The sequence below is a fragment of the Oncorhynchus nerka genome, linkage group LG28, assembly GCF_034236695.1.
Source record: "Oncorhynchus nerka isolate Pitt River linkage group LG28, Oner_Uvic_2.0, whole genome shotgun sequence".
Classification (NCBI taxonomy): domain Eukaryota; kingdom Metazoa; phylum Chordata; class Actinopteri; order Salmoniformes; family Salmonidae; genus Oncorhynchus; species Oncorhynchus nerka.
Window position 1 is genome coordinate 35,321,578 of NC_088423.1, and position 17,891 is coordinate 35,339,468.

The window sequence follows — 17,891 nt, forward strand, 5'->3', positions numbered from 1 at the left end:
AACTATCTAAAGGATGCTCTTTGTCAGGGATCCAGTGCAAACCAGCTGACCTTGACAGGTAATGTGATAAGGGGAAATCAGATGTGCAGCGTAGAGCATCCTGCTGCATAGGGAATTTCTTAAGGCTTTGTGGATGGCTTGAATTTGGTGGATAATCTCTCCACTGATAATTGTCCTCTGATCTGCTATAAGTGTGCGTGTGTGTGTGTGTGTGTGTGTGTGTGTGTGTGTGTGTGTGTGTGTGTGTGTGTGTGTGTGTGTGTGTGTGTGTGTGTGTGTGTGTGTGTGTGTGTGTGTGTGTATGCGCGCACGCACAAACCATTGTAGCACTGACCTAGAGATAACTTCTTTCCCTTCCCTATATTTTGTGCCTGGGTGTGGGCTCTCATATCTAGATGTATATAGTTGTATCAGAGTTATAGCATGTGGGCCTCTCGAGTGACGCAGTGGTCTATGGCGCTGCATCGTAGTGCTAGGGGCGTCACTACAGACCCGGGTTCGATCCCGGGTTGTATCACATCCGGCCTTGATTGGGAGTCCCATAGGGCGGTGCACAATTGGCCTGGCGTTGTCCGGGTTAGGGGAGGGTTTGGACGGGGGCTTTACTTAGCTCATCGCGCTCTAGCGAGTCCTTGTGGCGGGCCAGTCACCTGCAGGCTGACCCCATCGTCAGTTGAACAGTGTTTCCTCCAACACATTGGTGCGGCTGGCTTCCGGGTTAAGTGGGCAGGTGTTAAGTAGCGTGATTTGAAGGGTCATGTTTCGGAGGACGCTTGACTCAACCTTCACCTCCCGAGCCCAGTTGGGAAGTTGCAGCGATGAGACAAGATCTAAATTTGGGATAAAAAGGGGGTGAAATACAACAGCAATATAGTGCCTTCAGAAAGTATTCAGACCCCTTGACTTTTTCTACATTTTGTTACGTCAGGACCCTGTCTTTCAAAGATAATTTGTAAAAATACAAATAACTTCACAGATCTTCATTGTAAAGGGTTTAAACACTTTTTCTCAGGCTTCTTCAATGAACCTTAAACAATGAATGAACATTCACCTGTGGAACGGACGTTAAGACAGTAACAGCTTACAGACGGTAGGCAAATAAGGTCACAGTTATGAAAACGTAGGACACTAAAGAGGCCTTTCTACTGACTCTGAAAACACCCCAAAAAAGATGCCCAGGGTCACTTCTCATCTGCGTGAACGTGCCTTAGGCACACTGCAAGGAGGCATGAGGACTGCAAATGTGGCCAGGGCAATAAATTGCAATGTCCGTACTGTGAGAAGCCTAAGATAGCGCTACAGGGAGACAGGACGGACAGCTGATCGTCCTCACAGTAGCAGACCACGTGTAACAGCACCTGCACAGGATCGGTACATCCGAACATCACACCTGCGGGACAGGTACAGGATGGCAACCACAACTGCCCGAGATACACCAGGAATGCACAATCCCTCCATCAGTGCTCAGACTGTCCGCAATAGGCTGAGAGAGGCTGGACTGAGGGCTAGTGGGCCTGTTGTAAGGCAGGTCCTCATCAGACATCACCAGCAACAACGTCGCCTATGGGCACAAACCCACCTTCGCTGGACCAGACAGGACTGGCAAAAGGTGCTCTTCACTGAGGAGTCACAGTTTTGTCTCACCAGGGGTGATGGTCGGATTCGTGTTTATCATTGAAGGAATGAGCGTTACACCGAGGCCTGTACTCTGGAGCGGAAACGATTTGGAGGTGAAGGGTCCGTCATGGTCTGGGGCGGTGTGTCACAGCATCATCGGACTGAGCTTCTTGTCATTGCAGGCAATCTCAATGCTGTGCGTTACAGGGAAGACATCCTCCCCCCTCATGTGGTACCCTTCCTGCAACCTCCTCCTGACATGACCCTCCAGCATGACAATGCCACTAGCGATACTGCTCATTCTGTGTGTGATTTTCTGCAAGACAGGAATGTCAATGTTCTGCCGTGGCCAGCGAAGAGATCTCAATCCCATTGAGCACGTCTGGGACCTGTTGGATCAGAGGGTGGGGGCTAGGGCCATTCCCCCCAGAAATGTCCGGGAATTTGCAGGTGCCTTGGTGGAAGAATGGGGTAACATCTCACAGAAAGAACTGGCAAATCTGGTGCAGTCCATGAGGAGGAGATGCACTGCAGTACTTAATGCAGCTCGTGGCCACACCAGATACTGACTGTAACTTTTGATTTTGACCCCCCTTTTGTTCAGGGACACATTATTCAACATATTAGTCACATGTCTGTGGAACTTGTTCAGTTTATGTCTCAGTTGTTTGAATCTTATACAAATATTTACACATGTTAAGTTTGCTGAAAATAAATGCAGTTGACAGTGAGAGGATGTTTCATTTTTTGCTGAGTTTACACACAATACAAAAAAATGACAAAGCAAAACACAGGTTTTAATTCTTTGCAAATGTATATATACTTTTTTAAATACCTGATTTACATAAGTATTCAGACCCTTTGCTATGAGACTCGAAGTTGAGCTCAGGTGCATCCTGTTTCCATTGATCATCCTTAAGATGTTTCTACAACTTAATTGGAGTCCACCTGTGGTAAATTCAATTGATTGGACATGATTTAGAAAGGCACACACCTGTCTATACAAGGTCCCACAGGAACCGTCCGTAGAGCTCCGAGATAGGATTGTGTTACGGCACAGATCAGGGGAAGGGTATCAAAACATTTCTGCAGCATTGAAGGTCCCCAAGAACACAGTGGCCTCCATCATTCTTGAATGGTAGAAGTTGGGAACCTCCAAGACTCTTCCTAGAGCTGGCCGCCCGGCCAAACTGAGCAAACGGGGGAGAAGGGCCTTGGTCAGGGAGGTGACCAACAAACCGATGGTCACTCTGACAGAGATCCAGAGTTCCTCTGTGGAGATGGGAGAGCCTTCCAGAAGGACAACCATCTCTGCAGCACTCCACCAATCAGCCCTTTATGGTAGAGTGGCCAGACGGAATCCACTCCTCAGTAAAAGGCATATGACAGCCCGCTTATAGTTTTCCAAAAGGCACCTAAAGACTCTCAGACCATGAGAAACAAGATCCTCTGGTCTGATGAAACCAAGATTGAACTCTTTGGCCTGAATGCCAACAGACACATCTGGAGGAAACCTGGCACCATCCCTACGGTGAAACATGGTTTTGGCAGCATCATGCTGTGGGGATGTTTTTCAGCAGCAGAGACTGGGAGTCAAGTCAGGATAGAGGCAAAGATGAACAGAGCAAAGTACGGAGAGATCCTTGATGAAAACCTGCTCCAGAGCGCTCAGGACCTCAGACTGGGGTGAAGGTTCACCTTCCAATAGAACAATGACCCTGAGCACACAGCCAAGCCAATGCAGGAGTGGCTTTGAGACAAGTCTCTGAATGTCATTGAGTGGCCCAGCCAGAGCCCGGGCTTTAACCCAATCTAACATCTCTGGAGAGACCTGAAAATAACTGTGCCGCAACGCTCCCCATACAACCTGACAGAGCTAGAGAGGATCTGCAGAGAAGCTTGTGGCGTCATACCCAAGAAGACTGAATGCTGTTATTGCTGCCAATGGTGCTTCAACAAAGTACTGAGTAAAGGGTCTGAATACTTATGTAAATGTCATATATATTTTTTCATAAATTAGCAAAGATTTCTAAAAACCTGTTTTTGCTTTGTCATTATGGGGTATCGTGTTTAGATTGATGAGGGGGGAAAACTATTTGATCAATTTTAGAATAAGGCTGTAACGTCAAAAAATGTGGAAAAAGTCAAGGGGTCTGGATACTTTCTGAAGGCACTATATATAGTTGTAGCCTGTATTAGAGCTGAGAGCACAGCATGTGGAGGTACCAGTGTTTTTGTTGTATTTTTCGAGAATCATTCTTAGGTTAGAATCAGAAGGATGCTCTCACTAGCCATATTTTCAGCCAATCACATGTCGTCTAACTAAGTGACTCAGAGATAGGGACGGAGGTCCACAAAGAGATGTGGAGCGTAGCTATTTAGATCAATATTATTGAAGGAAGCTAATTCATTTATTTCAATTGACTGATTTTCTTATATGAATTTTAACTCAGTAAAATGTTTGAAATTGTTGTATGTTGCATTTATATTTTTGTTCAGTACACATGTGGTATAATCACTCATTTCCCTTGCATCCTTTACACTTCAACATTATATATACTGTAGGCCGGATTTTCGGTTTTGTCCATTTTTTTCATGGTATTAACCATTATGTACCTGCATAAAATGACTGTGAGCATGACCTATGGGGATGATTTGCTAACGGTAAATAGAAGTGCTTATGATCCTGCTGTCAATACCTTCCAATTATAAGCCATTAACTATTCTAGTACTGGTCCACATCTACTGTACACCAATGGCCCTTTGAGAAAAACATCATTTGCAATGATATCTGTCTAACTAATAGCTCCACAATGAATGCACTAACCTGTCAATAGTGTTGTTTTTCCCCAATGGAAAGTGCGTGTCTGTGTGGTGGTTGGATGCTTTTTGGCACCAATCGGCATTCTAAGCTCATGTGGCCCTAGGCTGTGTTTTTGTATCGATGGAGGCCAGGGGATAAATGAGACAATGATGCGGGTTCTGGGCTCAAACTGAGCTAACCAGCAGCCTGGAGCACAGACATCAACATGCCGTGTGTGTGTGTGCGAGTGTATTTATATGTAGAATATAGAAGATACGTGTGTGTGTGTGGGTGGGTGGATGCTTTGCAGTGCCTCTGTTTTGGTATGTCTGTGTTTTTTGTTCTACTACCTACTTGACATCATGTGGGGGATATCGCAAAGAAAATCACTCCACACAAAACAGTAACCCCCGGACTCAATGATGTCATAAGTGATATCTGGGCCAAACACTAATTCAACAAAACTCTTTGCAGCGCTACTCTGCCTCAATATTGGATTGTCATTTTTATATCAGCTTAACAGAAAATGTGCCACATGTTTTCTGTTGAGATGCTGTTGGCCTAAATGGAGCTGTATAATAATTCAGACGGAATTAGTAAATAAGAGCTTTCTCTTTAACAGGGAATCAGTCGTCAGTCAGAGCGACGGAGCCCCAGTCCCTTTAACTAACTAACAGTAGATTAATGCTATTCCTTCAGGCTTAGCCTACTCTTTAATGGCCTAATTTCTTTGAACTTCCGATCTGCAAAGTTTAATCATATTTTCAAAGCTAATCTCTCTCCATCCCCTGTAATGCCTTACACACAAAGACGATTTTCTCTCTTCGACTTGAATGCGACGGGGCGACGGGATGGTATTTGAAATGGCGGTCACCCGTGTCGCTAGTCATTTTCCTGTGATGGAGAGACTGGTTTTAAAAGACTGTTGCCTCGTAGCTTTATATACTGTACTGTAGTCTGGCCAATTCTGTGTTGAGCCAGGGCTACTTGGGTCACTGAACTCAGTGTGACTTCATATTGAAGGTCTTATCTTTGGAGGCCTCGACTCCAACTTCCTTCACAGCGCATCCCCTTTCGATACGCTGGAGCAGAATGTCAAATAACATGGAGAATCTGGGTGATTCCTTTATGATGAATGATAGGCATGCAAATCACCTGCAGTAAAAACTCCACAGGATCACTCCACCGTTGTCTTGGTGAGAGTGGTGACAGTGGTGAAAGTTATTGCTTAGCTTGGGAAATAAAGGTCAGACAAACATGAGTCAGTTCTGTAGGCTTGAATGGCAGGGCTCTTCAATGAGAGTTGTACTTCAGAGGAGCACCAGCACTGTATCCACGATGCCACCATCCGTGATCCTCTACTTTGTATGTTGACATGGGTTGAGGCATAAATGGATGTTTGGTTGTCTGACTGTCAACAGCAACGAGACACCATAACGCTAAGTGGCCTCACATGTTGATGGCAGAGGTCTGAGTTAAGAGTCAAGCATCTGACACTGAACAAACCTCAGAGCCAGTAGCCACTTTATCATATACTTTTCTCAGAGATCCTTGACAGTCACTTACAGCATGTGCTTGTTATGTAACCACCACACACTGTGGGAAAGTGTGTCTGCTTGTGCGTTTGCGCTAGAAAAGAACCCGAATAATAGACCTATGACACTTGTCCTGATGTTTTGTTATGAAGATTTCTACAAATCATTGAGATAATGTGTTGTCTCTAACTGAGAAAATAAGAATTGGAGGAAGGGTGCTAGGAGTAATTTATTAATGACACGGTCTGGAATGGATTTTGTTCTGAAATGAGGGAAGGAGTCTGCCAACTAGCTGAGTCTGGAGAGGAGCCAGCAGTACTAACTGTTCACAGTGAAGGACAGGGGTTACCAGTGTTCTAGGTCAAGGAGGAGTTGTCCTAAGCTTTGTACTAGAGAGATATACCTTTAGAGGCATTTGAGTCATCGGATGGAAAGTTCTCACCTGTTTTGAAATGACCCCTCCTCAGATTCACATTGCTATTGAGAATCACTGCCTCTGGCATATGCCAAACAATGCCCTTTAGCTATGTTAATATTCATAGTTACAGCACTACAGTTTTATTACAGAAAATGCCCAGGGGTTTAAATGAGAAACATAATGGCATTTGTCCATATATACTGTTACATTAGTCTCTTCAAAGACCAAAGCAATGAAATTGCACTAATAGTTCACTGCCACTGTTCTGCCATAGAGGCTTGTGTTTGGAAAAGGAAACAGGCATTCATGTATCCTATGATACTAAGATCTTTGGTAATGTGTTCTCCCTCCCTCCCTCCCTCCCTCCCTCCCTCCCTCCCTCCCTCCCTCCCTCACTCACTCATTCACTCATTCACTCCCTCATTCACTTACTCCCTCACTCACTCACTCACTCACTCACTCACTCACTCACTCACTCACTCACTCACTCACTCACTCACTCACTCACTCACTCACACACACACACACACACACACACACACACACACACACACACACACACACACACACACACACACACACACACACACACACACACACTTCTGACATTGCTTCCACAGTCCACTCTGAGTGCCTATCACTGGAGCAATCTGGAAGAATGTCTTGTTCATTTATCAAGCCATCAGAGCTATTCCTGGAAAAGTATGGGGGTGGGGAATAGGTTGTGGCACTCATGTTGTTTGGGTCTGCCAGTTTACTGTAAGTGTCTCTGGAAACGGGCTAAATTTAGAATGTCTGGGCATTGGTTAATTCAGGGGAATTTTGCCTCTGAGACCATTTTATGTAGCAGACTATCTCAACTGCATGCTCTGAGGGCATGTGTACTGGTGCTGGGTTTTGGAAATCGACTTCATACAATTACAGCAAGCAAAGGTGCAGACTTTGCTATGTGTCCGTTTCTGTTGTGTAATGTCCCAGACACAAACAGAACAATCTGACGTGAGCTGGCAAGACAGACACGCACACATAAGCACACTCATACATACACAGACACATGCATGCACAGACACAGACACACATACCCGTCCACACACAAACAATTGTTACATGGGCAAACCCCAAAATGGCTTGTGTCATCATTTTTTTTTGTTCACAAAGCCGTCTCTTATCTTAAAATGAAGAAGAGCAAAGCAGAAAGGAGGGATAATACAGTACATTCTCTGTTTCTAGAAGAGGAGGACTGAGAGAGTTGTCTCCTGAGAATGTATTTTCTTATCTTTACTGTTAGAGAGAGGTCTCTGTATTGACAATCGGGACCACCCACCCTTGTCTTACTCTGGAGTCGTGAGATATTTGGGTTTGTCGCTGCTGGCATCTTAAAATAACGAAGAGCAAGAGGAGTCCTGGGATCTGATATGAAGAAAGGATGACGTAGAAGGCCAGTGTGTTGGGATAATAGCTCAGTTTGTTTGGCTGGATCTTTGGGATGTGTTATTTCTGTCCACTCTACTTTACAATACAGTTCAAATGTAGCTACAGTTCTACACAAAACAAAAGACCTTTGGGTTTTTGGGATTTGAGAAAGACATGACTCTGGTACAGTATCTGAGATGTTTGGTTTGTGTGTAATGCGTGTGTTTACATGTGTGTGTGTGTGTGTGTGTGACTGTTTATCGCAGTGACTCCCTGAGAATGTGAACCGATGTTTTCATTCTAGCCCTCTGCTGTTGAGCAGTAGACACATCTGTATAGCATGTGGACTGTATTTGACCTATATTTCTCTCTCTCTCCATCCTTAGTCGGACAGCAATGCCAGTTACCTGCGAGCAGCGCGGGCTGGGAACCTTGAAAAGGCCCTGGACTACCTGAAGTCTGGGGTGGAAATCAACATCTGCAACCAGGTGGGTGGCTTAATATCCAACATCTGCTGCTCAGTTCATTAATTTTGTACATAATACATTACTTTAATGTAACTGAAACGATATGCATCAAATACATTTAATCCTGTGGCTGTGTGACATTTATTTAACAAGGCCACAACACAAATCACTCATTTCAATGGACTTGAAAGACATAGCAGCTCCTCATCTGAATAATCTCACGCCACGTGTCCAATCTGTCTGTTTTACAGAGAATGTATGGGTGCCATAGAGGTACATAAACACTTTCTGTCATTTCTTTCAGAATGGATTGAACGCTCTTCATCTGGCCTCTAAGGAGGGTCATGTGGAGGTGGTGGCTGAGCTGCTGAAGCTAGAAGCCAATGTGGACGCAGCAACCAAGGTTAGTCCCACTCTGCATCTATTACTGCTTTGTTGCTGTCGGCCAACACTGTTGGGCCACATGTAGCAGAGGTGGTTTAGTGAACTGTATGCATGATGAATAGCATTTGCCTGAGACCTGAAGACTTGCATTAGCTCCTAGGGCTGATATTCAGTGGACTTAGCTTCGAGGTGTGCAGATGACACAGGTTCTGGACCCAGTCGGTCACAAGCACAGCATGAGCCGAGCATTCAGTGGTTAGCATTGGTGTGGCCAGCAGCATGTCCATGTTTGTTCATAGACAGACTTGGAGACTGTGGCTACCATTAGTGTTCCCTCTCTCCCATTGAAAGCAGACACAGGTTATATATAAACACTGAGCACTATGAAAAATGCAACACTAAGGACAGTCTTCAAACTACTCAAACACAGAGCAGAGACTAGGAACTCTCACAAAAGCGGTTGTCTTTACCAGCTGTTGTCATAATCCATAGGTCAAACATGCTCACCTCTTCATGTTCAGTACTGTACTCTATGTGAGTTATGTTGATATTGTGCAACAGTGTTGCTGACATCAGAGACTCCATCACGTGGATGCTCGGGGGTTAACACACCGCTCAGAACCCGCTTGCAGTTTATTAAAAACTACACCGGTTTTATTTATGGTGGTGGTACGAGGGCCGCTTGTTTATGTGTTGGACGTGGTACATCGGAAGTGACACATCAATGGCAGCCAGGGCCAGAGGGAGGCCAAAGCGAGAATGCCAGCGCTACAAAGGCATAACTGAGGTTTGGCAAGGCGGTGCGGGGATTGGTACACTGGGACAGGTGGGGGAGAGATTAACTGGCATGCCTCTCATTCTCCTCTCTAATGCAGAAAGGAAACACCGCTCTTCACATAGCCTCCCTGGCCGGCCAAACGGAAGTGGTGAAAGAGCTGGTCACCAATGGAGCCAATGTCAACGCACAGTCTCAGGTAGGATATCCATAACACACACACACACACACACACATAACTCAGGTCAGAGATACAGAACATATCAGAACACACCATTAAACACACATTCATACGACAAGGAGTCTGTATAGGACTCACACTGTATTCCACGATGTGAAGCTTTTAATATATTAACATTACCATATAATTATCATTGAAACATCCACACAATCATATCTTTATACATCTGTTCACCACCTGAAAATCATTCATTTGAGAGATCTGCCAGATCAGCGGTATTATTCTGTCAGGGTTGTGACTGGGAATATACTCTCTAGGATTGTGCTGTCCATGCGTTTCACAGGGGGAAATATCCTTTCATCAAAAATCCCAATATTGCCCCGTTGAGACATTCCTCAGATCAATAGCAATAAACTGAGCTGACAAAGATCACCGGAATGTTTCACTCCACCAAAGAGTGCTTTTCTTACACTGCACACTATGACAATGGAAGTTGTGTAATATACTTTGTATAGTACTGTATGAATTGTCTGAGCTGTGGAATCATAAAGTATAATATATTTGTCTGTCATAAGATAGGCTACTCTGTGTGCTTTGGGATTGACTGTTGAGTTTCCTGTTGGTCCTCTCTTGTAGAATGGCTTCACCCCACTGTACATGGCTGCCCAGGAGAACCATCTGGAGGTGGTACGCTTCCTCCTGGGACACAACTCCAGCCAGAGTATGGCCACCGAGGTGTGTGTCCCCGCCCACCCTTCCTGTTATGTTGTTCACTGCTCACCTCCCCCTCTCTCTCCCTGCCTCCATATAACCTCCAGCTCTGCATGCTTACCTCCATCCTCTCCCCCACACCTCTTTTACTATCTCTATACATCCCCTCTTTCTTTCTCTATTTCCATCTCCCTCTTTCTCTCTGTTACTACCTCCCTCTCTTTCACTCACTCGCTCCCATTCTCGCTCTATTGCTCTCTCTCTTTCTCACTCACTCTCTCTCTCTCTCTCTCTCTCTCTCTCTCTCTCTCTCTCTCTCTCTCTCTCTCTCTCTGTGGTGGATTCAGGGACTCCAGCAGGCAGCGCCTCATTGATTGGTAGTGTATAGTAGAGCTGAATGACCTTGAGCAGGCCAGAGATAAGGTCCCTTATACCAATCAGCCTCTATGGTCTGGTTTACACTGAGAGCTGCCTGCTGCTGGAGCCAGGATCTGCTGCCTGTAAGGAAAAGCCACCAGTACAACCAGTTAAAACCACTGGTCCAGTCCCCCCCCCCCCACACACACACACACACAAACACACTGTAAAGGGGAATTATGTAAGGGAAAAGATGTGGGAGAGAAATGCTCTATACTGTGTTATGTAATGTATACAGTTTATCCTCCTGCAGTCTGTCAGATGTACTGTATATAGAGTGAAATGTGAAGTATCTGTTTGATGTTTGACTAAGTGCAATAGATTTGGGGATTTTAGGCAAGTAAGATATTTGGTTAGACTTGGTTAGAATATACTAAAGATGAATTATTTCAATTGATTTCATGACGTCATCTATCCGACATTTGATACATGTGGACATGTAGCATTGTGTCCTTAGTAACACAGTATTATAGTCCCAGGTGGCCCAGCATTGCTGTGGAAATGTGGGATGTCTATGTCACTCACTTCCCCTACCCCTCTAAGTTTCCCCCTGCCTCCCTCTAACAGGACGGGTTCACTCCTCTGGCGGTGGCCCTGCAGCAGGGGCATGACCAGGTGGTGTCTCTGCTCCTGGAGAATGACACCAAGGGCAAGGTGCGTCTGCCCGCCCTGCACATCGCCGCCCGCAAGGACGACACCAAGGCTGCAGCGTTACTTCTCCAGAACGACCACAATGCAGATGTCGAGTCCAAGGTGACCACTACACTACACTTCTGCTAATGTTATCTCTCTCCCTTTGCTTCTCACCTCTGTCTTTCTGGCTCTTTTCCCATATGAGTAGGTTCATCCGTTTTAATCTATTTAAAAAAAAAAAGTGTTTCTTTATTGTTTATTTAGTTGTTTTGTTATGTTTATTTTCTTTGAGGTTTTGTGTAGGTGCATATGTAATAATGCATGACATTATTCTGAGTCAGACAATACAGAGAGGAGAGAAAGAATAATGCAGATGGATATAAAGAGATGTGGCTGATGCTGTACCGTGACCTTATATCCCGTGACCTTATATCCCGTGGAACAATTTAACCACAACTGACAGTTTGGTTTGGAATTTAGCAACTTTTAATCTTAACATCAGCGGGGCAGTTTCTGTATTGTAAAGTTGAGTGATTCACAACTTCTCTGGCCAACTAAAGACCTACTCGAGTAACTCCACCTATAATCTCTCCTTGTGATGTTGTGTGCACACTAACCACCAATTCTCTCCTCTCTTGGCCGGTCTTGTGCCCTCTCCCCTAGATGATGGTGAATAGAACGACAGAGGTATATCTGTACATTGTACAGTACTTACTCTATCCATTGCAGCTCCCCCAAAAACAGAAACAACCCCCTATACCATATACTAGTGTTGCTGCAGTCCCATATCTCCCTTCTCTTTCAGTTTTTTTTTGCCTTTTCCCCATTGCTTCATTCATGTAGTGTGTCTCTTATTACTGATAGAAAGAGAGCAATCGTTCTGTAATAATGCAGCATGTCTTACTAATACTGATGTGGACTGTGGATACCTGTAGCTGGAGGCAAGAAGGGTTCCAAGTTTTCTATGGGTTCCAAGGATTCCACGAGTTCCAAGGTTTCCACGGGTCCCAAAGTTTTGAACGAATTCCATAGGTTCCAAGGTTTCTTTCCAAGGATTCCATGGGTTCCAATGTTTCCATAGGTTTCAAGGTTTCCACAGATTCCATGGGTTCCAAGGTTACCATGGGTCCCAAGGATTCTATGGGTTCCAAGGATTCCATGGGTTCCAAGGTTTCTATGGGTTCCAAGGTTTCCATGGGTTTCAAGGATTCTATGGGTTCCAAAGTTACCATGGGTCCCAAGGATTCCATGGGTTCTAAGGATTCCATGGGTCCCAAGGATTCCATGGGTTCCAAGGTTTCCATGGGTTTCAAGGATTCTATGAGTTCCATGGGTTTCAAGGATTCTATGGGTTCCAAGGTTTCCATGGGTTTCAACGATTCTATGGGTTCCAAGGTTTTAATAGGTACCAAGATAGATATCCTGCCATAACATTGTTAATGATAAATCACGTTATGGCTCAAGACAGACAAGTCTTACTGTTTAGCAGACTGTATTTTTACTATAATCTGGCCTTTTAGATTTAAGGAACAACAGCCTCCCAGCAGCAGAGAAATGGTCTACTAGTTTGTTTATTAGACTGCATTTAGATATTCATTTCCCAACCCCAGCCCCTTTAGGCTTGTGCATGGGACATTAGTTACGTCTGTTAGTGCTGTTTCCAGAGTAAAAACCGAAGGACCTCACCCCACCAAAAACAATGGCAGCGCAGGCTGCCCTCTCAGAATGCCTGTTTTGGTCAGCATGGCTACCAGGCTGGTGGATATGGCTAGTATCTTTACTTGGCTTTGTAAATGTAGATATCACTGCATGATAGTAGATGCTAAAAGCATTGCCAATAAATCGTTTGGGTAGTTGGATTAACTCCTTCTAATATGTTTTAAACTTAATGGAACCATCTGTGTCCCATGGTGAATGTCAGATATATTACATTTATGATTAAGTGTTTAATGCAAAAATATATCTTATTTGAATGAAACCTCAAGCTGATTTGTTTATTCTTAGAACAGAAATAGAAGAGTGTATAATGCTCACAACTTAGTGGTTTATGTGCTGGAAGCTTGGTCAACCACCTGCCTTGTATTGGTTTATTGGCTAATTGAAATGGGGATCTATGTAAATTGATATCTTTATCTAAAATGATCTCTCTGATTGGATACCTTTAGCTGAGATGTGCCATTTCCCTTATATTCCTCTTGCTTGGAATGCTGCTTCCCTCTAAGCCATGGTTTCATTAGGAAGCCCCCAGTGAATTAAATAGGTTACATTCACATATGAAGACACCATGTATTTATGATACATGGGGTCAACAGGCTGTTGTAATCCTACATAAACTACAGTCTGTAACTGCAGACTTTATGTCCCTATGTCTATCCTTATTGTGTGGTAGTTCATGTGTTACGGTCCAGTATGAAACTGTTGTAAGGTTGAAATAATCATAATGGTATGACATATGAACATCAACATACCATTCACACTCTAGTCTACGGGATTTGTGTTCGGGTTTTCAAAACAAAGACTTTCTCTGCCACAGTGAGAAAAGTCATGTTTGATTGTTTATGTGTACAGTAGTAGCCCGTATACTTATTCGAGTATAGATAATATGAGAGACTAATATCAAACCCTTGGTTGTCTCTGACTCCTGTGTCGTTGTTGTGTGCTCTGTTCTCCTGCTCCCTCAGAGCGGCTTCACTCCTCTCCACATCGCTGCTCACTATGGCAACATCAACGTGGCCACGCTTCTGCTGAACCGAGGGGCCGCTGTGGACTTCATGGCCAGGGTAAGGCTGCTCTGCCCTCTGCTGGACAGGAGGAGCTACTAGCCACACTCCACTACACTCTATGGAAAATTACACACGACAGACTGCATCCTCTTTGCATCATATAGTGCTTCAAATCACCCCACCCTCCCACTGCCAATATACTGTACTCAGATCATACAATGATAGTGTCAAAATCAGAACAACACGTATCAAGGAATGTAACAACAGACCCCCTATCTGCGTCAACATTAGAGCTTAGCCTAATGGGTAACAATGATAGCTTGTAATTATATGAAATGGCAGCATCAAGCTGTAGTGTTTGTGTTTCTGTTGGAAGTCGACAGTAATGAATGATTCGCTCCACAGTAAATTACACAAGAGATGGAGTATAATACTCAAGAATGAACAGCTTTCCACCCACTTAGTTAAACATACCACATGTGATATTCAGAATACTTTGAATATCAGTTTGTCAAATTGTTGTTTGTTTCTCAAATGATGTTTTTGTAACAATATAAGGCAGGCGTCTTTCCCTTACTGGATTCAGATGCTGTTTAGGTTTATTAGTATTGCCATATGGATCACATCCAGATAATATTCACAGCTCTGTACTGTGTGGCTCACTCCGACCTCCTCTCTCTGTTCTAACAGAATGACATCACACCTCTCCATGTGGCATCTAAAAGAGGAAATAGTAATATGGTCAAACTGCTGTTGGACAGAGGCTCCAAAATAGATGGCAAGACCAAGGTGAGTGCCTTCACAGAATTAAATAGAACATTGTTCATATATATATATATATATGCTAATATATTAATATACAGTACCAGTAAAGGTTTGGACACCTACTCATTCAAGGGTTTTTCTTTATTTTGACTATTTTCTACATCATAGAATAATACTGAAGACATCAAAGCTATGAAATAACACATATGAACACATGGAGTCATGTAGTAACCAAAAAAGTGTTAAAAAATCAAAATATATGTTATATTTGAGATTCTTCAAAGTAGCCATCCTTTACCTTGATGACAGCTTTGAACACTTTTGGCATTCTCTCAACCAGCTTCATGAGGTAGTCAACTGGAATGCATTTCATTTAACAGGTGTGCTTTATTAAAAGTTAATTTGTGGAATTTCTTTCATTCTTAATGAGCTTGAGCCAATCAGTTGTGTTGTGACAAGGTAGAGTTGGTATACAGAAGATAGCCCTATTTTGTAAAAGACCAAGTCCATATTATGGCAAGATTATGTCAGTCAACCAGGAACATTTCTAGAACTTTAAAAGTTTATTCAAGTGCAGTTGCAAAAAACCATCGAGCTCTATGATGAAACTGGCTCTCATGAGGACCGCCACAGGAAAGGAAGTTACCTCTGCTGCAAAGGATAAGTTCATTGAAGTTACCAGCCTCAGAAATTGTAGCCCAAATAAATGCTTCACAGAGTTGAAGTAACAGACACATCTCAACATCAACTGTTCAGAGGAGACTGTGTGAATCAGGCCTTCATGGTTTAATTGCTGTGAAGAAAGGACACCAATAAGAAGAAGAGACTTGCTTTGACCAAGAAACACGAGCAGTGGACATTAAACCGGTGGAAATCTGTCCTTTGGTCTGATAAGTCCAAATTTGAGATTTTTGGTTCCAACCGTCTTGTCTTTGTGATATGCAGAGTCAGTGAATGGATGATCTCTGCATGTGTGGTTCCCACTGTGAAACATGGAGGAGGAGGTGTGATGGTGACACTGTCTGTGATTTATTTAGAATTCAAGGCATACTTAACCAGCATGGCTACCACAACATTCTTAGTGGGACTATCATTTGTTATTCAACAGGACAATGCCCCAACACACATCCAGGCTGTGTAAGGGCTATTTGACCCAGAAGGAGAGTGATGGAGTGCTGCATCAGATGACCTGGCCACCACAATCACCCTACCTCAACCCAATTGAGATGGTTTGGGATGAGTTGGACCGCAGAGTGAAGGAAAAGCAGCCAACAAGTGCTCAGCATATGTGGGAACTCCTTCAAGACAGGTTGAGAGAATGCCAAGAGTGTGCAAAGCTGTCATCAAGGCGAAGGGTGGCTACTTTGAAGAATCTCAAATATAACATATTTGTTTATTTGTTTAACACTCTTTTGGTGACCATATGATGCCATATGTGTTATTTCATAGTTTTGATGTCTTTCACTATTATTCTACAATGAAGAAAACAGTAAACATAAAGAAAAACCCTTGAATGAGTAAGTGTGTCCAAACTTTTGACTGGTACTGTATATGCCTAACATGCCTAGCATGCAGCACTTTGTCATTGATGAAAGGTCATGTTATATATTTTTTTAACCCTATTCTATTACAGTATGTATGCGCTCACTTACATATTATCAAGACTTGTTTTTTTCAGTCCATAGTAGGCTGAATGTTTCATGACCTTCCACTCTGTGGTCCTATTGACCGTGTTGTTGTGTGTAGGACGGACTGACACCTCTTCACTGTGGAGCGAGGAGCGGTCATGAACAAGTGGTTGAGATTCTGCTGGACCGCGGAGCACCCATTCTGTCCAAGACAAAGGTAACACCTGCTCCTATCGTATACTTTGTTGCTCAAATTATAATACTTGCATCTAACTTGTAAAACACATGTTCATCCATGTAACTTTCAAGGCGCATTGATCTAAAATTGTTTGCAAATGTCTCCTACCATTGATAGAATTGTGATTGTTACAAAACTTTTCTATAATGTTCCATTTTAAACCACTACAGATCATTGATATAATAACATTATGTCTGTAACACTTCTAGAACGGGCTGTCCCCTTTGCACATGGCCACTCAGGGCGACCACATCAACTGTGTCCAGCTACTCCTCCAGAATGACGTCCCTGTCGATGATGTCACCAATGACTACCTGACAGCGCTACACGTGGCCGCCCACTGTGGACACTACAAAGTGGCCAAGCTCATAGTGGACAAGAAAGCCAACCCAAACGCTAAAGCACTGGTGAGCAAGAGGGGTGAATGGTTGGGCTGCATGTGTAAGAAGAGAGAGAGATTTTCAGGGTGTACAAATTCAGGTTTCAAATGCAAATGCTGTGGGTACAAACAACCTTTCATAGCAGCATTTCCGTGCACACAGAACCCTGAACCTGCGACCTGAGGGCGGGAGCTCAAATGAGTTGTGGAGAGGGAGGGACGGATTTTTCATGTCACTCTGCTGACTACTCTTGTGTAATGTTCTGGTAGTTGATCCTGTTTGTGTCCTGTTTGCTGTGATGATGAGAGGAAAATCTCAATTGCAAGTGACAATGAGTGAGAATGGGGGAATAAGAAAGCGAAAGACAGTGAGATGGAGTTATGACTTCGTTACACTTTGGCGCCCTGGGTGGGGTCGGCAACTGTCTTTTTCTTTAGCCAGGCTCATTTCCTGATTGCACAGTAACTTCCCCTTTCCATACTGATAAAAGTAATCAGAGACAATGCACGCCCATCCCTCAGTTATGTGCCATTCACAACAACACAGTAGGTTGAGCTCTCATAAAGCTCTCGTATAGATAGACGTTTCTGTGTGTGTTTGTGTTTGAGAGTGCACATATGTGTGCGTGCCTGTGTTCTGAGAGAAAAGACTGATTTGGGACACATCACTGAGTAAGTTGGTATACTTTGTGGTGACTGAAACTGTGGTTGTGGTGACTCTGAGGTTTACTGGCAAGGAGAAACTGTGTGGATAATTGTTACACGACTGTGGCATAAAACTCCGGTGAGGTTTACAACAGGAGC

General features: G+C 43.8%; 1 protein-coding gene across 1 annotated transcript in view; it reads left to right on the top strand.

Annotated features, from left to right (window-relative positions):
• The window catches only part of LOC115113172 (ankyrin-3-like), a 150,882-nt gene that overhangs the window by 54,608 nt on the left and 78,383 nt on the right, over window positions 1-17,891 (top strand). Inside the window, 10 exon segments of the mRNA XM_065012776.1 lie at window positions 8,173-8,274; window positions 8,558-8,656; window positions 9,513-9,611; window positions 10,230-10,328; window positions 11,289-11,474; window positions 12,018-12,041; window positions 14,036-14,134; window positions 14,768-14,866; window positions 16,589-16,687; window positions 16,918-17,115. Coding sequence (XP_064868848.1) covers window positions 8,173-8,274; window positions 8,558-8,656; window positions 9,513-9,611; window positions 10,230-10,328; window positions 11,289-11,474; window positions 12,018-12,041; window positions 14,036-14,134; window positions 14,768-14,866; window positions 16,589-16,687; window positions 16,918-17,115 — 1,104 coding nt within the window.